A 24,166-nucleotide genomic window follows, 5' to 3' on the forward strand; every position below is an offset into this window, starting at 1 on the left:
GAGCCGGTACATAAATTCTGTCTCACATCCTTTCTATTAAATGGTAACAGAACTACATGCCCGCATGTCTTGTAGGGTTAAATTAGACCATACACTGAGAATACCAAACATTAGGAACACCTCAACAGCCTCAATTCATTGGGACATGGACTCTACAAGGTGTTAAAAGCGTTCCACAGGGATGCTGACCCATGTTGACTCCAATGCTTCCCACAGTTGAGCATGAAAAGCCCAGCAGCGTTGCAGTTCTTGACTCAAACCGGTGCACCTGACACCTACTACCATACCCCGTTCAAAAGCACTTCAATCTTTTGTCTTGCCCATTGACCCTCTGAATGGCACACACACAATCCATGTCTCAATTGTCTCAAGGCTTAAAAATACTTAGAAAGAAAGGAGGACCAAGGCGCTCTTCATATAATTATTTAAAATGCCATTTTGTATGGCATGTTCAATGAAAACAAAGTTTAAACTCTCTGTTTCGGCTGCATGGCCTTCGTCTTCAACATGTCTCCATCTACACTGTTTGAAGTGGATTTAATATCAATAAGGGATCATAGCTTTCACCTGGATTCACCTGGTCAGTCTATGTCATGGAAAGAGCAGGTGTTCTTAATGTTTTGTACACTCAGTGTAGATCTTAACAGACCTAGTTAGTAGACGCTGCCAGTAGCATGAGAACAAGGATGTCGGTACACTTTCAAAGGGGTCATATTGTTAATAAAAACGACTTGATATGGATATGATGTTGCTCATTCTAGGCCAATGTGATGATAACTGAGTTAGACTATTACCTAGTTCCAATCTTTGGACTGATGTGTGAGATGAGTAAAAACAGGTAATTTCTTCCCCCCTCTGTCTCTACCGCAGTACATCCACCACAGTCCGGGGAAGTCGCGGCGAGGCTTCGGCATCGACTGTGCCATACTGTCGTGCCAGGTGTACATTGCCCAGATCCTGGTGGCGTCTGCACTGAGCACGGTGGTGGACGCGGTGGGCAGCGTGCGGGTCATCCCAATGATGGCCTCTGGAGGCTCCTTCCTGGGCTTCCTCACCTCCACCTTCCTGGTCATCTACCCAGACTCCTCCACTCCCACCACTACGCAGGACCAGGAGGGGTATGGAGAGGAGGGGGCTCCGGCCCTGGTGGCCCCAGAACCAGGCCCCAGTGCTAGCAGTATGCAGGAGCCAGTAGTCCTTCTCAAAACGTCTCCTAAGGGCAGCAGCAGCACGGCACACTACGAGTCCACTATTTAACAAAGAAGAAGAGGGACCAGGACAAAATACTGGTGGCATCACAATAGTCATAAAGTGGCTTCCTCTCTTTGTCTCCTTTCTTCAATCTGCACAGACAGTGACCAAACCTTAACACTCACTAGTCACATGAGTTCCAGTGGGATGGACTGTTCCAATGAACACGTTGTGCATTTCTTGACATATGGCTGTTTTTCTTTTCCTCGTGGGGTTCAAATGTTTGTGGTTTCACTGATTACGTCCCAAATAGCACCCTACTCCCTTTATAGTGCACTTTTTTTTTTTTTTTTTTACCTGGGTCCATAAGGCTCTGGTCAAATGTAGTGCACTAAATAGGGAATATGGTGCCATTTGGGACTCATTCACAGTTTGAAAGGCCTACAGGCCTTATCAGGAGTATCCACAATATCAGGAGGAGTATCCACCTCATACACAGGATCTAATGCTGGACTCTCTTTTTTTACTCATGGGATCTAATGCTGGACTCTTTTTCTTAAACGTAACTTGGACTTTTTCTGTAGATGGTTGTTTAGACTGCACATGAATATTTTCACTCCATTTCTAAATTGAAAACATTTTTTATTGATTTTATTTTGTGATTATACGAAATGGTTTGAGTGACCAATTAACTTTTTTAGATCAAACTTAGTTTCCCCACAGACAGAATGATATAGGAGTCCCTATGTTACTGTGACTCACTAAAGATGCTACAGTCAGAGGATCCAGTTCAGAACAGTATAGGAGTCCCTATGTTACTATGACCTCACTAAAGATGCTGCAGTCACAGAGGATCCAGTTCAGAACAGTATGGGAGTCCCTATGTTACTATGACCTCACTAAAGATGCTGCAGCCACAGAGGATCCAGTTCAGAACAGTATGGGAGTCCCTTCAGAACAGTGTTACTGTGACTCACTAAAGATGCTGCAGCCACAGAGGATCCAGTTCAGAACAGTATGGGAGTCCCTATGTTACTGTGACTCACTAAAGATGCTGCAGATGCACAGAGGATCCAGTTCAGAACAGTATGGGAGTCCCTATGTTACTATGACTCACTAAAGATGCTGCAGCACAGAGGATCCAGTTCAGAACAGTATGGGAGTCCCTATGTTACTGTGACTCACTAAAGATGCTGCAGTCACAGAGGATCCAGTTCAGAACAGTATGGGAGTCCCTATGTTACTATGACCTCACTAAAGATGCTGCAGCCACAGAGGATCCAGTTCAGAACAGTATGGGAGTCCCTATGTTACTGTGACTCACTAAAGATGCTGCAGCCACAGAGGATCCAGTTCAGAACAGTATGGGAGTCCCTATGTTACTGTGACTCACTAAATATGCTGCAGCCACAGAGGATCCAGTTCAGAACAGTGTGGGAGTCCCTATGTTACTGTGACTCACTAAAGATGCTGCAGTCACAGAGGATCCAGTTCAGAACAGTATGGGAGTCCCTATGTTACTGTGACTCACTAAAGATGCTGCAGCCACAGAGGATCCAGTTCAGAACAGTATGGGAGTCCCTATGTTACTGTGACCTCACTAAAGATGCTGCAGCCACAGAGGATCCAGTTCAGAACAGTATGGGAGTCCCTATGTTACTGTGACTCACTAAAGATGCTGCAGTCACAGAGGATCCAGTTCAGAACAGTATGGGAGTCCCTATGTTACTGTGACCTCACTAAAGATGCTGCAGCCACAGAGGATCCAGTTCAGAACAGTATGGGAGTCCCTATGTTACTGTGACTCACTAAAGATGCTGCAGTCACAGAGGATCCAGTTCAGAACAGTATGGGAGTCCCTATGTTACTGTGACCTCACTAAAGATGCTGCAGCCACAGAGGATCCAGTTCAGAACAGTATGGGAGTCCCTATGTTACTGTGACCTCACTAAAGATGCTGCAGTCACAGAGGATCCAGTTCAGAACAGTATGGGAGTCCCTATGTTACTGTGACCTCACTAAAGATGCTGCAGTCACAGAGGATCCAGTTCAGAACAGTATGGGAGTCCCTATGTTACTATGACTCACTAAAGATGCTGCAGTCACAGAGGATCCAGTTCAGAACAGTATGGGAGTCCCTATGTTACTATGACCTCACTAAAGATGCTGCAGCCACAGAGGATCCAGTTCAGAACAGTATGGGAGTCCCTATGTTACTGTGACTCACTAAAGATGCTGCAGCCACAGAGGATCCAGTTCAGAACAGTATGGGAGTCCCTATGTTACTGTGACCTCACTAAAGATGCTGCAGCCACAGAGGATCCAGTTCAGAACAGTATGGGAGTCCCTATGTTACTGTGACTCACTAAAGATGCTGCAGCCACAGAGGATCCAGTTCAGAACAGTATGGGAGTCCCTATGTTACTGTGACCTCACTAAAGATGCTGCAGCCACAGAGGATCCAGTTCAGAACAGTATGGGAGTCCCTATGTTACTGTGACTCACTAAAGATGCTGCAGCCACAGAGGATCCAGTTCAGAACAGTATGGGAGTCCCTATGTTACTGTGACTCACTAAAGAGGATCCAGTTCTGAACAGCCACAGAGGATCCAGTTCAGAACAGTATGGGAGTCCCTATGTTACTGTGACTCACTAAAGATGCTGCAGCCACAGAGGATCCAGTTCAGAACAGTATGGGAGTCCCTATGTTACTGTGACCTCACTAAAGATGCTGCAGCCACAGAGGATCCAGTTCAGAACAGTATGGGAGTCCCTATGTTACTGTGACTCACTAAAGATGCTGCAGCCACAGAGGATCCAGTTCAGAACAGTATGGGAGTCCCTATGTTACTGTGACTCACTAAAGGTGCTGCAGCCACAGAGGATCCAGTTCAGAACAGTATGGGAGTCCCTATGTTACTGTGACTCACTAAAGATGCTGCAGCCACAGAGGATCCAGTTCAGAACAGTATGGGAGTCCCTATGTTACTGTGACTCACTAAAGATGCTGCAGCCACAGAGGATCCAGTTCAGAACAGTATGGGAGTCCCTATGTTACTGTGACCTCACTAAAGATGCTGCAGCCACAGAGGATCCAGTTCAGAACAGTATGGGAGTCCCTATGTTACTGTGACTCACTAAAGATGCTGCAGTCACAGAGGATCCAGTTCAGAACAGTATGGGAGTCCCTATGTTACTGTGACCTCACTAAAGATGCTGCAGTCAGAGGATCCAGTTCAGAACAGTATGGGAGTCCCTATGTTACTGTGACCTCACTAAAGATGCTGCAGTCAGAGGATCCAGTTCAGAACAGTATGGGAGTCCCTATGTTACTGTGACCTCACTAAAGATGCTGCAGTCACAGAGGATCCAGTTCAGAACAGTATGGGAGTCCCTATGTTACTGTGACTTCACTAAAGATGCTGCAGTCAGAGGATCCAGTTCAGAACAATATAGGAGTCGCTCTGTTACTGTGAACTCACTAAAGATGCTGCAGTCACAGAGGATCCAGTTCAGAACAGTATAGGAGTCGCTGTTACTGTGACCTCACTAAGGGGTGGCAGGGTAGCCTAGTGGTTAGAGCGTTGGACTAGTAACCGAAAGGTTGCAAGTTGAAATCCCCGAGCTGACTAATATGTCGTTCTGCCCCTGAACAAGCAGTTAACCCACTGTTCCTAGGCCATCATTGAAAATAAGAATTTATTCTTAAAACTGACTTTCCTAGTTAAATAAAGGTCAAATTAAAAATTTAAAAGATGCTGCAGGCACAGAGGATTTAGTTCTGAACAATATAGGAGTCGGTCTCTTTTACTGTGACCTCACTATGCTACAGAGGATCCAGGTCAGAACAATATAGGAGTCGGTCTGTTTTACTGTGACCTCACTATGCCACAGAGGATCCAGTTCAGAACAATATAGGAGTCGGTCTCTTTTACTGTGACCTCACTGCCACAGAGGATCCAGTTCAGAACAATATAGGAGTCGGCCTCTTTTACTGTGACCTCACTGCCACAGAGGATCCAGTTCAGAACAATATAGGAGTCGGCCTCTTTTACTGTGACCTCACTATGCCACAGAGGATCCAGTTCAGAACAATATAGGAGTCGGTCTCTTTTACTGTGACCTCACTATGCCACAGAGGATCCAGTTCAGGGTCAGTCAGTTACATTCCCTATTATAAACACGATCCACTAACTCTCTTCAGTCTATTGACATGTATATCATGAAAACACTCAGGGCTATTATACAGCACAGATGATATGATGTCCAGGTTACACCAAAAGTCCAAAGAACCATTCAGGATGTTCCTTTTTGTAGCTCACATTTGCCATTTATTGGGTTGAGTGGCCTATAGCCTACTGTTTACATGACAGAGTTGGATAAACGCTATCAGCCTTAAGATAATCAAATGCTGAAGTGATGATGCTTACATTCTAACATATCAATATTTTAAAAAGGGAACATGTTGTAAACCTCTTCTGCTGCATGGAAGAATACTAGATTTCATACTACAACTAGTCATTACAAATGGTCTATGATCATAAGATGCCTTTGGGCCCATCCAGCATTGAAGAAACCCTACACTGTACTGTGCTACAGTAAGTAGTCCTCTGTTGTTCTGAACCATCTGTTCCACAGGGTAACGCACAAGAAAGGATATTGCTCTGTATGTTTTTACATTTAACAACTGCAAACGCTGCACTATACATTTTGAGAACTTTAAGAGAGGACAGTGTGTGTGAAATCTGAGATGATGTCCCAAACGGTAGTGCGTTACCTTTGACTAGAGTCCTACAGGGCATGTACAACTAATGAGCTGTGTGCCTAGAAGGTCTTCCCAGGCCCAGAGTGTTGGGTTTAGGAGTTGTTCCACCTACGTGAGGTGGTAGGTAGAGGGTGGTATTCACCAGGAACCAAATGGAAGTAAAGGGGTGGATACGGGGACGGACCTCACTGAATTTATCCAATCAAAAAGTGTCCTGTTGCAAAGCGTTTTGGAGGTGTTCTCAAATGAAGAGGATTCATCATCACATCCAGCAGAAACATCTGGCTCTAGAAAGTGGGAAAATGAACTTTTTGGTACATTTTTCTTGTCAACTGCTGTAATTTGAGAGGTTTGGTTGTAATGGGGAAAATATAAATGTCTAACTGGTTGTGAATAGTTTTAGTTTGGGAATGTGTGCAAATGAGAAATTAAATTGGTCACACTCAAGTTTCAATCTTTATAATATAAATTATCTCAACATTTTGGTTTCAAAGTCGAGCAATGATTTTGTCAAAGTGGAAATGTTATATTCCCTTCTGCTGTTGAGCTGTACAGACGTGTTATACCTTGTTAACAACTAACCTGCTGACCCTGTTAACAACTAACCTGCTGACCCTGTTAACAACTAACCTGCTGACCCTGTTAACAACTAACCTGCTGACCCTGATAACAACTAACCTGCTGACCCTGTTAACAACTAACCTGCTGACCCTGTTAACAACTAACCTGCTGACCCTGTTAACAACTAACCTGCTGACCCTGATAACAACTAACCTGCTGACCCTGTTAACAACTAACCTGCTGACCCTGATAACAACTAACCTGCTGACCCTGATAACAACCCTGACCCTAACAACTAACCTGCTCACCCTGATAACAACTAACCTGCTCACCCTGATAACAACTAACCTGCTGACCCTGATAACAACTAACCTGCTGACCCTGTTAACAACTAACCTGCTGACCCTGTTAACAACTAACCTGCTCACCCTGATAACAACTAACCTGCTGACCCTGATAACAACTAACCTGCTCACCCTGATAACAACTAACCTGCTGACCCTGTTAACAACTAACCTGCTGACCCTGTTAACAACTAACCTGCTGACCCTGTTAACAACTAACCTGCTGACCCTGATAACAACTAACCTGCTGACCCCTGATAACAACTAACCTGCTGACCCCGGATAACAACTAACCTGCTCACCCTGATAACAACTAACCTGCTGACCCCGGATAGCAACTAACCTGCTCACCCTGATAACAACTAACCTGCTGACCCTGTTAACAACTAACCACCTGACCCTGTTAACAACTAACCTGCTGACCCTGATAACAACTAACCTGCTGACCCTGATAACAACTAACCTGCTGACCCTGATAACAACTAACCTGCTGACCCTGATAACTAACCTGCTGACCCTGATAACAACTAACCTGCTGACCCTGATAACTAACCAGCTGACCTTGATAACTAACCTGCTGACCCTGATAACTAACCTTCTGACCCTGATAACTAACCTGCTGACCCTGATAACAACTAACCTGCTGACCCTGATAACAACTAACCTTCTGACCCTGATAACTAACCTGCTGACCTTAACACCGTTAATTAACAGGGTATTTGTGTACAAATGGAGGATAGGTAATGAATGCACCTTTAAATATCAAAATGATGTCCCTCCCCAAATGTGCGCAAATGTAATTAAAATAACCAGCAGCGGTTGCCTTCTTTGAAGAAGCGGAATCTTTATGCCTTTATTGCGACTTTGTTAATTAACACTAAACTTAAATTGAGTGTCGTTGCATTGTTACAATGTTGCACATTGCTCACTAGATGGCACTATAACAAAGTCGATAGAGAAACTGAATGAGTCTTCTGACATAATTTATTATAGCAGTTTTGTTAAGTAGGCAATGCAACTTCTTAACTTCTACGACAGCAAATTAGAATGCACGAGGTTTTGAATTCTTTACAAAAGTAGGGGCAACTGCATTTTTCCAGTACGCATGATTTTGTATCCTTTCAGAAAGCAGGAAGCAGCACGCTGTTAATCGCAGTCAGACAGATAACAGCATTTCCTGGGAAGGACAATTCAACTGCATTGTTTACAAAGGTGTTTTGATTGTGTCTTTCGGTGGCTACAAATTCATTCAAACGAATGTCAGTGACTTTGGCCCGTGATCTTGGATTACCGATGGACCAACAGGTTGGTGAAGATCATTAATTGGCATTTGAAATAAATCAGTTAAAGACTAACTTTCTGTTTTGACAATTTACATTTTTATGTGTAGCTGAGCTACCTTCTATATTTTTACGGAAACATTAATATGTTTTGACAGTGATGTATGCACGGTAGCTATTGAATGACACACAACATGGAATTTGATCATCACATGCTCTTGGCCTATAAAGGGATCTTGGCTCTTTCAGTATGGCTTGTATGGAAAGAATGCGGAGGTAGTCAATGTTGCCAAGTTTTCCAGAGACAACAGTACTGAAAAAGCTGGGAATATGGGGAGATAAGGGGATTAAGCAGACAAAAGGAGTGTCCGATTTCAGCCTATTTCACTGTAACGCATTCATTTTAGTGCTGCTTCTAATCGTCTAGTTCAGACTACAACTGCAAAGGACTTGTGACATAAACTGCTGAAATCACATAAAACATTTCATGGTTTCAGTTCTGCAGCTATAATGACGTGATGCATGTGTATAATATGCGAAGCTATGCAGGAACTGGTGACAGGTCGCTTTTCAGACCGCCCATTAGAAAGTCACACCTCTATTGTAGATGCCAAAGGGATATGAGTGCAGTTACTACGTTTTTTAATGACATATTTTGTTTAATCTAAAAAGGCACTTATTTTCAATACAGCAGCACTAGGCCACCCACCCAGCCAATCATAAAGTGAACTGTGCCACTCCTCAATTGAGTTTTCTCAGTGACCTATTGAAGGGTATCTTCAGCACACATGAAACCAATTTGCCCAGAAATTCCCCTCAAGCAGGGAAATTCAATTAAAGGGTGTTTATCTTGTATCTCCTGAGGTGGCTGCCTTTACAGAGGAGACAAGCTACAGCTGTATTTCCTCCAACTCTGCTTTGTTGTTTGGTGAGGTGATGCCATAGTTGCTTTTGATGACACCTTTTTTAATGGTTTCTCAGAGCAACAAATCAAAAACTGAAAAATTGGGCGTGCAAAATTATTCAGCCCCCATAAGTTAATACTTTATAGCGCCACCTTTTGCTGCGATTACAGCTGTAAGTCGCTTGGGGTATGTCTCTATCAGTTTTGCACATCGAGAGACTGAAATTCTTTCCCATTCCTCCTTGCAAAACAGCTCGAACTCAGTGAGGTTGGATGGAGAGCATTTGTGAACAGCAGTTTTCAGTTCTTTCCACAGATTCTCGATTGGATTCAGGTCTGGACTTTGACATGGCCATTCTAACACTTGGATATGTTTATTTTTGAACCATTCCATTGTAGATTTTGTTTTATGTTTTGGATCATTGTCTTGTTGGAAGACAAATCTCCGTCCCATTCTCAGGTCTTTTGCAGACTCCATCAGGTTTTCTTTCAGAATGGTCCTGTATTTGGCTCCATCCATCTTCCCATCAATTTGAACCATCTTCCCTGTCCCTGCTGAAGAAAAGCAGGCCCAAACCATGATGCTGCCACCACCATGTTTGACAGTGGGGATGGTGTGTTCAGGGTGATGAGCTGTGTTGCTTTTACGCCAAACATAACGTTTTGCATTGTTGCCAAAAAGTTAAATTTTGGTTTCATCTGACCAGAGCACCTTCTTCCACATGTTTGGTGTGTCTCCCAGGTGGCTTGTGGCAAACTTTAAACAACACTTTTTATGGATATCTTTAAGAAATGGCTTTCTTCTTGCCACTCTTCCATAAAGGCCAGATTTGTGCAATATACGACTGATTGTTGTCCTATGGACAGAGTCTCCCACCTCAGCTGTATATATCTGCAGTTCATCCAGAGTGATCATGGGCCTCTTGGCTGCATCTCTGATCAGTCTTCTCCTTGTATGAGCTGAAAGTTTAGAGGGACGGCCAGGTCTTGGTATATTTGCAGTGGTCTGATACTCCTTCCATTTCAATATTATCGCTTGCACAGTGCTCCTTGGGATGTTTAAAGCTTGGGAAATATTTTTGTATCCAAATCCGGCTTTAAACTTCTTCACAACAGTATCTCGCACCTGCCTGGTGTGTTCCTTGTTCTTCATGATGCTCTCTGCGCTTTTAACGGACCTCTGAGACTATCACAGTGCAGGTGCATTTATACGGAGACTTGATTACACACCGGTGGATTGTATTTATCATCATTGGTCATTTAGGTCAACATTGGATCATTCAGAGATCCTCACTGAACTTCTGGAGAGAGTTTGCTGCACTGAAAGTAAAGGGGCTGAATAATTTTGCATGCCCAATTTTTCCGTTTTTGATTTGTTAAAAAAGTTTGAAATATCCAATAAATGTCGTTCCACTTCATGATTGTGTCCCACTTGTTGTTGATTAGTCACAAAAAAATACAGTTTTATATCTTTGTTTGAAGCCTGAAATGTGGCAAAAGGTCGCAAAGTTCAAGGGGGCCGAATACTTTCGCAAGGCACTGTAATATAATAAGCAGGATGTCATGTGCTCTTTATCTTGTTAGCCAGCTGCTGTGATCAAGGGTATAACAACTTGCCCAAATGAACAAGCTAAGGAGTGTGACTCATGTTTCTGAAGAACAATCTCTGTCTCTTTCTCTCTCTGTCTCTGTCTCTCTCTCGCTTCCTCCTCCAAAGCACAAATCCCATGCTTAGATGTGATTCCACCACTGTGAGCCTGATGTACAGAGGAGGAAGGACCGGTTCTGATGGCAGACCATCTTCCCTCAGGGCTACTGGAAGCATGTGTTGTTGTCGGAGCCTCTGGGGATAAACTCAAGGATGTCTACCAGGTAATGCCAATCAGCAAATGTCTTTTTTAATACAGAGTTTATTCGAGAGATGAGCTGGATCGTGGATTAGAAATGTAAAATGGAGGTTAACATGGATTGTTCTGTTTAGTCTCTACAGCAGGGCAACAGCACAACAGACCTCCTTATTTTAGACCCAGAGGTCTTGCAAGTCCACGTACCTCCGTTTGTGACCAAAGAGAATGCAGATGAGTCTGGTGTCCCCAGAACCTTCAGTCGAGTCCAGTGCAGACGCTCCTTCATCAAGAAGAAGGAGAGGATAGTGGTGGCTCCTAGTGGCCCTGGAGGGGCCGGGAGCAGTGAGGGGGCCACTGTCACGGAGGATGTCAGCGTCCCCAAGGACATCGACCTCATGGCCTTGCCCCAACTCTGCTTTCCAGGTAGAGGTATATTGTGAGGCTGATGGCCAGTTATATTTGTCATTGTTGGGATTATAAAGATGACCTGAGGTAAAAACCACACCAAAATGAAGGCTGACAGACATCCCTATGTACAATGTCATTAAAGCATTAGCTCAAAGACATCGCCCAATGCACTGTCTAACAATAGAGGGATATAAATAATCCTTACTTTTCTGAAATCAGGGGGGCTTCAAGTAACAAATGAACCAAAAGAAGAGCGTTTTCACTTTCTAGTCTTCACGGATGTGTTCGGTAACCAAACCCATGGAGTGGTTGTTCAGTGTTGTAGACCATTTCAGGTGGGAGTCTTTCCTTTTTATTCTCCTGCATAAACATGTGATCCTTTTCATTATAAAGCTGTGCAAAACAAAGCCGTGTTAAATGCTATGACGCTCCTTCCTGTGAAAGACTCAATGCTTCACACAGTTGATTTGTCACTTCTGTACTCGTAGGAAGGGTCAGTGTTCTATCAGAATGGACACTGGTCGTCCACCAGGACCACTAAGCTCTACACTGCTTTTGCCATCTGTGTCATATCCAAGCATCCTTATTACAATGCTCTGAAGGACTGTCTGTCTTGGTAAGGGTCAATACGTCTTCAATACAGCCCGTATATGTGTGTTGTCGTTTCTTAAATCATTCTCTTCTGTACACTTCTGTAGTTTGCTGGTGCAGCTTAGATCATGCAGGTTGTCTGAAGAGAGGGTGAAGGACTTCGCAGCCAAACTGTCTCTAGTGCCCATTCCACCCCCTGGACAACTACATGTGGTGAGCTGCTTTATGTTATCCAGTTCATCTATCCAAACTGTCTCTAGTGCCCATTCCACCCCCTGGACAACTACATGTGGTGAGCTGCTTTATGTTATCCAGTTCATCTATCCAAACTGTCTCTAGTGCCCATTCCACCCCCTGGACAACTACATGTGGTGAGCTGCTTTATGTTATCCAGTTCATCTATCCAAACTGTTCATCTTCCACCCCCAAACTGTCTCTAGTGCCCATTCCACCCCTGGACAACTACATGTGGTGAGCTGCTTTGTGTTATCCAGTTCATCTATCCAAACTGTGTTATCCAGTTCATCTATCCAAACTGTCTCTAGTGCCCATTCCACCCCTGGACAACTACATGTGGTGAGCTGCTTTATGTTATCCAGTTCATCTATCCAAACTGTCTCTAGTGCCCATTCCACCCCCTGGACAACTACATGTGGTGAGCTGCTTTATGTTATCCAGTTCATCTATCCAAACTGTCTCTAGTGCCCATTCCACCCCTGGACAACTACATGTGGTGAGCTTCATCTATCCAAACTGTCTTTATTCCACCCCTGTTAGCTCCAGTTCATCTATCCAAACTGTCTCTAGTGCCCATTCCACCCCTGGACAACTACATGTGGTGAGCTGCTTTATGTTATCCAGTTCATCTATCCAAACTGTCTCTTCCACCCCTGTGCCCATTCCACCCCTGGACAACTACATGTGGTGAGCTGCTTTATGTTATCCAGTTCATCTATCCAAACTGTCTCTAGTGCCCATTCCACCCCTGGACAACTACATGTGGTGAGCTGCTTTATGTTATCCAGTTCATCTATCCAAACTGTCTCTAGTGCTCTAGTGCCCATTCCACCCCTGGACAACTACATGTGGTGAGCTGCTTTATGTTATCCAGTTCATCTATCCAAACTGTCTCTAGTGCCCATTCCACCCCTGGACAACTACATGTGGTGAGCTGCTTTTATGTTATCCAGTTCATCTATCCAAACTGTCTCTAGTGCCCATTCCACCCCTGGACAACTACATGTGGTGAGCAATCCAGTTCACTATGTCTCTAGTGCCCATTCCACCCCCTGGACAACTACATGTGGTGAGCTGCTTTATGTTATCCAGTTCATCTATCCAAACTGTCTCTAGTGCCCATTCCACCCCTGGACAACTACATGTGGTGAGCTGCTTTATGTTATCCAGTTCATCTATCCAAACTGTCTCTAGTGCCCATTCCACCCCTGGACAACTACATGTGGTGAGCTGCTTTATGTTATCCAGTTCATCTATCCAAACTGTCTCTAGTGCCCATTCCACCCCTGGACAACTACATGTGGTGAGCTGCTTTATGTTATCCAGTTCATCTATCCAAACTGTCTCTAGTGCCCATTCCACCCCTGGACAACTACATGTGGTGAGCTGCTTTATGTTATCCAGTTCATCTATCCAAACTGTCTCTAGTGCCCATTCCACCCCTGGACAACTACATGTGGTGAGCTGCTTTATGTTATCCAGTTAATCTATCCAAACTGTCTCTTCCACCCCTGGACAACTGCCCATTCCACCCCTCTGGACAACTACATGTGGTGAGCTGCTTTATGTTATCCAGTTCATCTATCCAAACTGTCTCTAGTGCCCATTCCACCCCTGGACAACTACATGTGGTGAGCTGCTTTATGTTATCCAGTTCATCTATCCAAACTGTCTCTAGTGCCCATTCCACCCCCAACTGGACAACTATCATCCAAACTGTCTCTAGTGCCCATTCCACCCCTGGACAACTACATGCTTTTTATGTTATCCAGTTCATCTATCCAAACTGTCTCTAGTGCCCATTCCACCCCTGGACAACTACATGTGGTGAGCTGCTTTATGTTATCCAGTTCATCTATCCAAACTGTCTCTAGTGCCCATTCCACCCCCTGGACAACTACATGTGGTGAGCTGCTTTATGTTATCCAGTTCATCTATCCAAACTGTCTCTAGTGCCCATTCCACCCCCTGGACAACTACATGTGGTGAGCTGCTTTATGTTATCCAGTTCATCTATCCAAACTGTCTCTAGTGCCCATTCCACCCCCTGGACAACTACATGTGGTGAGCTGCTTTATGTTATCCAGTTCATCTATCCAAACTGTCTCTAGTGCCCATTCCACCCCCTGGACAACTACATGTGGTGAGCTGCTTTATGTTATCCAGTTCATCTATCCAAACTGTCTCTAGTGCCCATTCCACCCCCTGGACAACTACATGTGGTGAGCTGCTTTATGTTATCCAGTTCATCTCCACCCATTCCTCCCCCTGGACAACTACATGTGGTGAGCTGCTTTATGTTATCCAGTTCATCTATCCAAACTGTTTCTAGTGCCCATTCCACCCCCTGGACAACTACATGTGGTGAGCTGCTTTATGTTATCCAGTTCATCTATCCAAACTGCTAGGCTGCCTGACGTGCCAGTGGTTGGTTGTGTTTGAACACCACTCACTCTACATGGACTATGCATTGTTGGGGTTTAATTCTTCCTTGGTCCTTCATTTCTCCCCCCTCTCTCCATCCTACAGTCAGAATAAAAATGACCCAAACAATAATACAAACTACTACTACCACCACCAACACCTTTTCCTTCTTCCTTCTTGTGTACTGATATTGATGATGTGCTCACCCCTGACTGTGCCCAGGTGTTCAACCTGAGACCCCTGATGATCGTACTGCCTTCCAGAGAGGATAAGGAACACCCCGCTGTAGACCTGGACCTCCATTTGCCCTTCCTGTGCTTTAGATCCAAACAGATTTTACAGGTGAGTAGAGAGTTATGTTCAGACGGGTAACAGCACTTTCTACGATGAGCCATTCAACTGAAGTGTTCGCAGTGATGTTTTGACTTCTGCCCTGCCTGGCAACAACTCTGCTTTTTCTGCTCTGCTCTACTCTTTCTACTCTACCCTTTCTGCTCTGCTCTTTCTGTTCTACTCTGCTCTCCTCTTTCTGCTCTACTCTCCTCTTTCTGCTCTACTCTTTCTACTCTGCTCTTTCTACTCTGCTTTGATCTACTATTTCTACTCTGCTCTCCTCTTTCTGCTCTACTCTCCTCTTTCTGCTCTACTTTCCTCTACTCTCCTCTTTCTGTTATCCTCTCTACTCTTTCTACTATCTTCTTTCCGCTCTACTCTGCTCTTTCTGCTCTACTCTTTCTGCTCTACTCTTTCTCGTCTACTCTACTCTTTCTGCTCCGCTCTGCTCTACTCTTTCTGCTCTGCTTTCTCTTTCTGCTCTACTCTTTCAACTCTATTCTGCTCTACTCTGCTCTTTCTACTCTACTCTTAATGCTCTACTCTACTCTTTCTGCTCTACTCTGCTCTGTTATGCTCTGCTCTGCTCTACCCTACTCTGCTCTACTCTGCTCTTTCTACTCTGCTCTGCTCTTTCTGCCCTACTCTTTCTGCTCTGCTCTACTCTGCTCTTTTTGTTATGCTCTACTCTGCAAAGCTCCATTCTTTCTGCTCTTTTCTGTTATACTCTGCTCTACTCTTTCTGCTCAACATTTCTGCTCTGCTCTTTCTGCTCTACTCTTTCTACTCTACTCTGCTCTTTCTGCTCTATTCTTTCTGCTCTACTCTGCTCTTTATGCTCTACTCCTCCCTTTCTGCTCTACTCTTTCTACTCTACTCTGCTCTGATTTCCTTTACTATTTGTGCTCTGCTCTTTCTGCTCTATTCTACTATGCTCCGATCTACTCTTTCTACTCTGGTACTTCTCCTCTTTCTACTCTACTCTGCTCTTTCTGCTCTACTTTACTCTGCTCTGCTCTTTCTACCCTACCCTGCTCTCCTCTCCTCTGGTTCTATTGACCCCTGACCCTGTGTTGGTTTGCCCAGATCATCACTGGTATTCTGATGGAGCAGAGGGTAGTGTTCTTCTCAGCTGACTGGGCCCGCCTCACCCTGGTGGCAGAGTGTTTCATGTTCTACATCCACCCCCTCCACTGGCAGCATCCCTACGTGCCCATCCTCTCAGCCCAGATGCTGGACTTCGTCATGGCCCCCACCGCCTTCCTCATGGGCTGCCACCTCAACCACTTTGAGGAGGTCGCTGCGGTAGGAGGCTTTGTATTAGTAGTAGTAGTTTCTTTATTGCAACCTTGGTACATCCTTTATATAACCATGGTTTTGTCTTTGTGTTATTTGATGTCAGACAACAATATGATTTTCATGATGTCATTGTTTGAAGTGTCCAACTGTCCATAAACAGTGTTTAGACCTACTTCTTGGTTGTACTCTCTTGTTCCGTTTCCAAACAGTTGAAATGTCATAGCAGTTGGAGAAAGAAAAGCTTTGACTTTTGAATGTTTTTGGAACTCTCTATTCTCTGTGACAGGAAACAGACGACCTGATCTTGATTAATATTGATGATGGAACAGTGTCTTCTTCCTGCTCAGAGACTGTCGACCTACCAGACGTCCCCTTCGTTTCTGCAGAGTGTTTTTCCAAGCGGTAGGACCCCCCCCAAATGGCACCCTATTCCATATATAGTGTCCTACTAGGGAATAATGTACTACTTACGGGCACTGTTAAAAAGTAGTGCACTATATAGGGAATAGGGTGCCATTTCAGAATCAAATTGTATTCGTCACATGCTTCATAAACAAGAACTGTGGACTAACAGTGAAATGCTTACTTGCGGGCCCTTCCCAACAATGCAGAGAGAAACATGTAGAACAAAAGAATAACAGGAGGAATACATAGTCTGTATTGTCTATGTGCTCTGTTCTGTGCTGAAGCCCCCTACAACTGACATGACACATCCATTGTCTCAATAACACAGAATGAGGTTATTGAGAGGTAGAATATCACATCAGTTATCACTCACAGTCATGCTTATATAACATTGTTTTTGTGGCAGTGAGTGAACAACAGTTTTTCTTTTCCTGCTGCTCTACAGGAGGAAGGGCCTCCAGCTACAACATGATCTAGAGGTGTGTCACCAAGGGGCCGGCACAGACGTTAATGAGATGCGCATGCTGAGGAGACAATGGCAGCAGAACCTGAACTGGGAGATACAGAATGTTACCTTGGAGCTCATTGTCAACATGTTCAGGTCAGTCATGCTGTTCAGACTCCCTTTCTGAGGTGCAGGGCTTAAAGTATGACATCATCATACACACCGGGTGGACTTCCTGCTTACAGACATCAACAAGTGAATTCAAATATGTCAATACTGCTCTCCCTTGAGTAATGGTCACACTGGAAAGAGCCAATAGTGGCATATGTGTGATGATGTTGGTGTTGTACCTGTAAGGAGGAAGTCAACCCGGTGAGGTGTAGGAAGATGCTCTATTTCCTGGTCTTTAAAGGCACTAATGTAGCCTGTATATTAATGGTCCGCTGCATTTCTGCCTTTCATCAGGGATGTCAGTGGTCACCTGAACTATGAACACCGAGTGTTTAACAGTGAAGAGTTCCTGAAGACCAGAGAGCTAGCTGACCTTCCCTTTTACAGAAAGGTACATGTTGAAGTAGCTTCTCAGGTCACGATCGCTATAAAGAGTACGGTTGATTCCTATACTCAATTTATACATGTGTATCCGTATAGGTCTTGGAGACACACATCTTTCATTCATTCCTGAAGGACCGCCTCAATAGGAAGATGGATGCTTTCACGCGCATGGAAGTCAACACTCGCTCAGAGACACAGAAGTAAGCTCTCACTTACAATATCCCCTTCCTGCGTATCCCTTCCCCTACCCTCCAACTCACTTTTCTCCCTGATGGTACAGTGATGGTTAGAACAAAGCCTGAGTTATGGCACCGCTGGTAACCTGCCTGGACATGTTATGGAATTCAGTCCAATGATTAATTTATAGAACACACCGCTGCAAACCTGCTTTGTTAACATCAAAGGAAGAGTTTCTCCACCAGTCTGATCCAGTTATCCAGTCTGTTGGATGTTGTATTGTTTTTTTTTACCCCTTTTTCTCCCCTAATTTCGTGGTATGCAATTGTTTTTAGTAGCTACTATCTTGTCTCATCGCTACAACTCCCGTACGGGCTCGGGAGAGACCTAGGTTGAAAGTCATGCGTCCTCCGATACACAACCCAACCAAGCCACACTGCTTCTTAACACAGCGCCATCCAACCCGGAAGCCAACTGCACCAACGTGCACCTGGCAACCTTGGTTAGCGCGCACCGAGCCCGGCCCGCCACAGGAGTCCCTAATGCGCGATGAGACAAGGATTTCCCTACCGGCCAAACCCTCCCTAACCCGGGCGACGCTAGGCCAATTGTGCGTCACCCCACGGACCTCCCAGTCGCGGCCGGTTACGACAGAGCCTGGGTGCGAACCCAGAGTCTCTGGTGGCACAGCTGGCGCTACAGTACAGTGCCCTTAACCACTGCGTCACCCCACGGACCTCCCAGTCGCGGCCGGTTACGACAGAGCCTGGGTGCGAACCCAGAGTCTCTGGTGGCACAGCTGGCGCTACAGTACAGTGCCCTTAACCACTGCGTCACCCCACGGACCTCCCAGTCGCGGCCGGTTACGACAGAGCCTGGGTGCGAACCCAGAGTCTCTGGTGGCACAGCTGGCGCTACAGTACAGTGCCCTTAACCACTGCGTCACCCCACGGACCTCCCAGTCGCGGCCGGTTACGACAGAGCCTGGGCGCCTGAACCCAGAGTCTCTGGTGGCACAGCTGGCGCTACAGTACAGTGCCCTTAACCACTGCGTCACCCCACGGACCTCCCAGTCGCGGCCGGTTACGACAGAGCCTGGGCGCGAACCCAGAGTCTCTGGTGGCACAGCTGGCGCTACAGTACAGTGCCCTTAACCACTGCGTCACCCCACGGACCTCCCAGTCGCGGCCGGTTACGACAGAGCCTGGGCACGAACCCAGAGTCTCTGGTGGCACAGCTGGCGCTACAGTACAGTGCCCTTAACCACTGCGTCACCCCACGGACCTCCCAGTCGCGGCCGGTTACGACAGAGCCTGGGCGCGAACCCAGAGTCTCTGGTGGCACAGCTGGCGCTACAGTACAGTGCCCTTAACCACTGCGTCACCCCACGGACCTCCCAGTCGCGGCCGGTTACGACAGAGCCTGGGCGCGAACCCAGAGTCTCTGGTGGCACAGCTGGCGCTACAGTACAGTGCCCTTAACCACTGCGTCACCCCACGGACCTCCCAGTCGCGGCCGGTTACGACAGAGCCTGGGTGCGAACCCAGAGTCTCTGGTGGCACAGCTGGCGCTACAGTACAGTGCCCTTAACCACTGCGCCACCCGGCGACGTTGTATTGTTGTTGAATATTTGAATGTACAGCAGAGGCGTTTTTCTCAAACCTCTCTTCGAGAACCACCATCCATTTATACAGTGTTTGAGAGCTTCAATGATTAGTTGACCAGTTAGCCTTGACGATTAGTTGACCAGTTAGCCTTGACGATTAGTTGACCAGTTAGCCTTGACGATTAGTTGACCAGTTAGTCTTGACGATTAGTTGACCAGTTAGCCTTGACGATTAGTTGACCAGTTAGTCTTGACGATTAGTTGACCAGTTAGCCTTGACGATTAGTTGACCAGTTAGCCTTGACGATTAGTTGACCAGTTAGCCTTGACGATTAGTTGACCAGCTGGCCTTGACGATTAGTTGACCAGCTGGCCTTGACGATTAGTTGACCAGCTGGCCTTGACGATTAGTTGACCAGCTAGTGCTGGAATAGATCAAATAAGTGAAAGAGACTGACTAGGGATACTGGAGGAGTGATTTGGGAAATTATTGAATTCTATTACATAGTACCCCACTGCAAACATGCTACATATATGTCTGGGAGAGACTCAGTGAGAGGTTTAAGGTCTTGTATGGTGTTCTGGGTCTTGCGTGGTATTCTGGGTCTTGTATGGTATTCAGTCCTGTATGTATATTAGGGTCTTGTATGATTGACAGTCCTGTATGGTGTTTAGGGTATTGTACACAGACCTGTATGGTATTTAGGGTATTGTATTGTATTGTACACAGTCCTGTATGGTATTTAGGGTATTGTATTGTACACAGTCCTGTATGGTATTTAGGGTATTGTACACAGTCCTGTATGGTATTTAGGGTATTGTATTGTACACAGTCCTGTATGGTATTTAGGGTATTGTACACAGTCCTGTATGGTATTTAGGGTATTGTATTGTACACATTCTTGTATGGTATTGTATTGTACACAGTCCTGTATGGTATTTAGGGTATTGTACACAGTCCTGTATGGTATTTAGGGTATTGTATTGAACACAGTCCTGTATGGTATTTAGGGTATTGTATTATAAACAGTCCTGTATGGTATTTAGGGTATTGTATTATAAACAGTCCTGTATGGTATTTAGGGTATTGTATTATAAACAGTCCTGTATGGTATTTAGGGTATTGTATTGTACACAGTCCTGTATGGTATTTAGGGTATTGTATTGTACACAGTCCTGTATGGTATTTAGGATATTGTATTGTACACAGTCTTGTATGGTATTTAGGGTATTGTATTGTACACAGTCCTGTATGGTATTTAGGGTATTGTATTGTACACAGTCTTGTATGGTATTTATGTAACGGCGTTCTTCGTTTGTCAAAAGAGTCGGACCGAAATGCAGCGTGGTGGTTACTCATGTCTTTAATGAAGGAAGAGCGATACATGAAATAACTATACAAATACAAAAACAACAAACGGAACGTGAAACCTAATTACAGCCTATCTGGTGAAACTACACAGAGACAGGAACAATCACCCACGAAATACAAAGTGAAACCCAGGCTACCTAAATACGGTTCCCCATCAGAGACAACAAGAATCACCTGACTCTGATTGAGAACCGCCTCAGGCAGCCAAGCCTATACTAGACACACCCCTAATCAACCACAATCCCAATGCCTACAAAAACCCCAATACGACAATACAATAACCCCATGTCACACCCTGGCCTGAACAAATAATTAAAGAAAACACAAAATACTATGACCAAGGCGTGACAATTTAGGGTATTGTATTGTACACAGTCCTGTATGGTATTTAGGGTATTGTACACAGTCCTGTATGGTATTTAGGGTATTGTATACAGTCCTGTTTTATATGTGTCTGATGTCAGAATGAAGGCGATGACAGACAACCCCAGGAGGCCCACCATGCAGGAAATGGCCAGGAAGTATAGCAGCGACCCAGAGATCCGTCTGAACAAGAGGCTGGGGATGAGCCTCCCCAACCTGGGAGAGGAGCGCCATCTCAACCTCCTCAGACAAACCTCCCTCAAGAAGACCATTATTCCTGAAAGTGGTGAGTACACTCTTAGAAAATATGGTTCCAAAAGGGTAGTGTAACCCTTTTTTGTTCTAGGTAGAACACTTTTTTGGGTTCCATATATAACTCTCTGTTGAAAGGGTTCTACATGGAACAAAAAAGGGTTTTTCAAGGGGTTCTCCTACCCTTTTAGGTACTAGATAGCAACTTTTTTTTTTAGGAAGGTTACAAAATTCCAGAAATTTTCCCCAAATTCCCAGGTTTTCCAGAAATCCCAGTTGGAAGATTAGTGGAATTAGGACGGAGGAAGCATGAAATCCCCCAACCAGGATTTCTGGAAATCCAGATTTTGCAACCCCTGCAGTGGGAGGACTAATAATAGCTACCCACTGATTAACACATATACTGTGATGTTTAACTTTACACGGTTACAGTAACATTACTCCGTGACATTATGCACTGACTTTCCACTTGAAATGTCTATTGGACTACTCTACATAACACTGTCATAACGGATGTCATAACAAGTCATGTCTGTTGTTGTCAGCTAATGAAAACTGTTATAACACACAACTATTTAGTGTTACGTGGCTCTTATGACAGATGGTTAAAGAAAAGTGTAGGTCATTAAGCCTTGACTTATGTGAACAAGAAGATTCATCTTAAAAGGAATTTTCTCAAATGTTCAACTTCATGCTCATCCTCAACGTCAACATATGTTAAAATGACGTCTTTCTATGTTCGGTAGTAAAACATATAGAGGGAGATAAGTGTTTCCAATGACATCGTTGTGCATCATGTGATTTTAACCAATTATGAGAAGGAATAATCCCCGTTACCTACTAATTGCCTCCTAATTGGTTGATAATGTCATTGGAAACACATCTTCCTCACTTATTTTACTACAGATCATAGAAACATGCCATTTTCACATATGTTGAGGTGGTGCTGGAGAAGATTCATATAAAGTAGACCCTTTTTGTTTGCAGTGTCACTCTTTGTCTTTTTCTACACAGCCTTCAAGATCCCGCCCAAGCCTGTGAAGATCTTCAAGCTGCCAGAATTTCCTCCTCCCATGGTGCACCACCATGTCCAGAACTACTATGGAGAGTTGATCATACTACTGGGGAAGGCCATCTCCTGTGTTCCTCCTGAGAACTCCACCCTCCTGGCCAGGTACTTCATTTACAACATCGGGATTATTCATTTTATTAAGTCACACTTTAAACACACTACATCTAAAAAATACATTTAAAAAAGGCTTTATTGGGTACTTGAAAAGTCCTCATAAAGTGACTGGACCACCAAGTTTATAAAGGCAATGCTCCTGCTGATAGCAACGAGAGGCACCTGGTGGGCGAGACAGAGAGAGGGCGCGTTAGTGTGTGTCCAATCAGTCACAATACGCACTACATACATACTTCACAAATCATTTATAAGTGAAGTCCTACTACTCTTCATACAACCCTTTCCCTATTTCCAAGGTACTTCTACCTGCGCGGCTTCATGAACACGCTGTGTTCCAAGCGTCTTGACGCCCTCAGCGACTTCCAGAACCTCTACAAGACGGACATCGAGATCTTCCCCACCGACCTGGTAAAGGCGCTAGTGGACTCGCTGCAGAAGGACGAGTTCTCCCAGGTGGACCGGCGGCCAGAGCTCAAGCGGCTCATCTTCAAGGTGAAGACAGACAACGAGATGGTGCTGGTCCAAGCTGACGACCACGTGAAGAAGTTCCAGCTCCCTAAGACCCACATGCTGCAGGAGGACTTTGTGAAGCGCATCCAGGAGTCTGGGATTGTGAAAGACGTCGCCACCATCCATAGGCTGTTTGAGGCCCTCACTGTGGGTAAGTTGAGACTTACCATCCATAGACTGTTTGAGGCCCTCACTGTGGGTAAGTTGAGACTTTCCATCCATTGGCTGTTTGAGGCTCTTACTGTGGGTAAGTGAGTTAAGAGGTCAGGCCTCTCGTTGACAGGACATGGAAATACATGAGCAGTACAGTATGGTTGTACTATAGCAATAAGATCACCCATGATAGTAAACGAGTGATTGATCTGTCAATACAGTTTGAAATACAGTACCACTCTGCCTAGGAACACGGTGTGTATCATCTGATTATCCTTACTTTATTGATAGGATCTTGTAAGAATGACTTTGGATTCAGTGACTTTGGGTTTGAATTCTGCCATGAGGAGTCCCTCCAAATCAGTATTTTACATTGACTCCTCATTGGATGGTAAGCAAGACTGTCCAGTTCGTCTGCAGCATCCCATCGTATGATTGGTCAGCGGGACTCATGTGGCATCTCTTTTATTTTTCTCTCTATCTTCATCTCTGCTTGGGTTTAACGTTCATTCCATGACATCATACATGAGATGGATGGCTGTTGTTTCATGGGGCGTCTTCAGCTATGGAAGATGTATAAATGGGCTCTTTGCTTTGACAAAACACAGGGTTCCTGTTTACAATAGATGCTGTTTGAAGTAGCTTGTTTCTATTGGCTTGAATGACATGCATGAACATGAAAGTAAAATGATGGAATGCATTTGCATGGTTTTAATGTGCGTTTGATGAGCATGTTCTCTACAGGCTGCTGAGACTTGTCATACCTTGTTTACATGTACACCACCACTCTTACAACGAATGGCTCCTTGAAGACTGAAGCTTTCTTCTAAGAGAAGGTTACCAGGGCAACAGAATCAGATTGACCCAGAGGTGTTCCGTGTGCTCTACACCTTCTGTTTCCAGGGCAACAGAAGCAGATTGACCCAGAGGTGTTCCGTGTGTTCTACACCTTCTGTTT

General features: G+C 44.9%; 2 protein-coding genes across 7 annotated transcripts in view; both read left to right on the plus strand.

Annotated features, from left to right (window-relative positions):
• slc45a4b (solute carrier family 45 member 4b) overlaps positions 1-2,127 on the plus strand; it is a 51,152-nt gene extending 49,025 nt beyond the window's left edge. The window contains exon 8 of the mRNA XM_065027556.1: positions 871-2,127. Coding sequence (XP_064883628.1) covers positions 871-1,257 — 387 coding nt within the window. The 3' untranslated portion in view covers positions 1,258-2,127. The remainder of the gene's footprint in view (positions 1-870) is intronic.
• Positions 2,128-6,812: 4,685 nt separating this feature from the next.
• The window catches only part of LOC115116966 (DENN domain-containing protein 3-like), a 30,205-nt gene continuing 12,851 nt past the window's right edge, over positions 6,813-24,166 (plus strand). For 3 of the 6 annotated variants that reach the window (XR_010465723.1, XM_065027560.1, XM_065027561.1), the window contains exons 1-16: positions 6,813-8,166; positions 10,763-10,917; positions 11,027-11,315; positions 11,520-11,635; positions 11,789-11,916; positions 11,999-12,104; positions 14,775-14,894; positions 15,972-16,190; positions 16,471-16,586; positions 17,035-17,190; positions 17,500-17,596; positions 17,686-17,789; positions 21,209-21,393; positions 22,374-22,533; positions 22,842-23,254; positions 24,112-24,137. Coding sequence is in view for 5 of the 6 variants with exons in the window: in XM_065027560.1 (XP_064883632.1) it covers positions 10,834-10,917; positions 11,027-11,315; positions 11,520-11,635; positions 11,789-11,916; positions 11,999-12,104; positions 14,775-14,894; positions 15,972-16,190; positions 16,471-16,586; positions 17,035-17,190; positions 17,500-17,596; positions 17,686-17,789; positions 21,209-21,393; positions 22,374-22,533; positions 22,842-23,254; positions 24,112-24,137 (2,319 nt within the window). In the remaining variant the exon portion in view is untranslated. The remainder of the gene's footprint in view (positions 8,167-10,762; positions 10,918-11,026; positions 11,316-11,519; positions 11,636-11,788; positions 11,917-11,998; positions 12,105-14,774; positions 14,895-15,971; positions 16,191-16,470; positions 16,587-17,034; positions 17,191-17,499; positions 17,597-17,685; positions 17,790-21,208; positions 21,394-22,373; positions 22,534-22,841; positions 23,255-24,111; positions 24,138-24,166) is intronic. The other 3 variants (XM_065027563.1, XM_065027565.1, XM_065027564.1) reach the window with 2 other exon arrangements.

This window comes from Oncorhynchus nerka, linkage group LG14, assembly GCF_034236695.1.
Source record: "Oncorhynchus nerka isolate Pitt River linkage group LG14, Oner_Uvic_2.0, whole genome shotgun sequence".
Classification (NCBI taxonomy): domain Eukaryota; kingdom Metazoa; phylum Chordata; class Actinopteri; order Salmoniformes; family Salmonidae; genus Oncorhynchus; species Oncorhynchus nerka.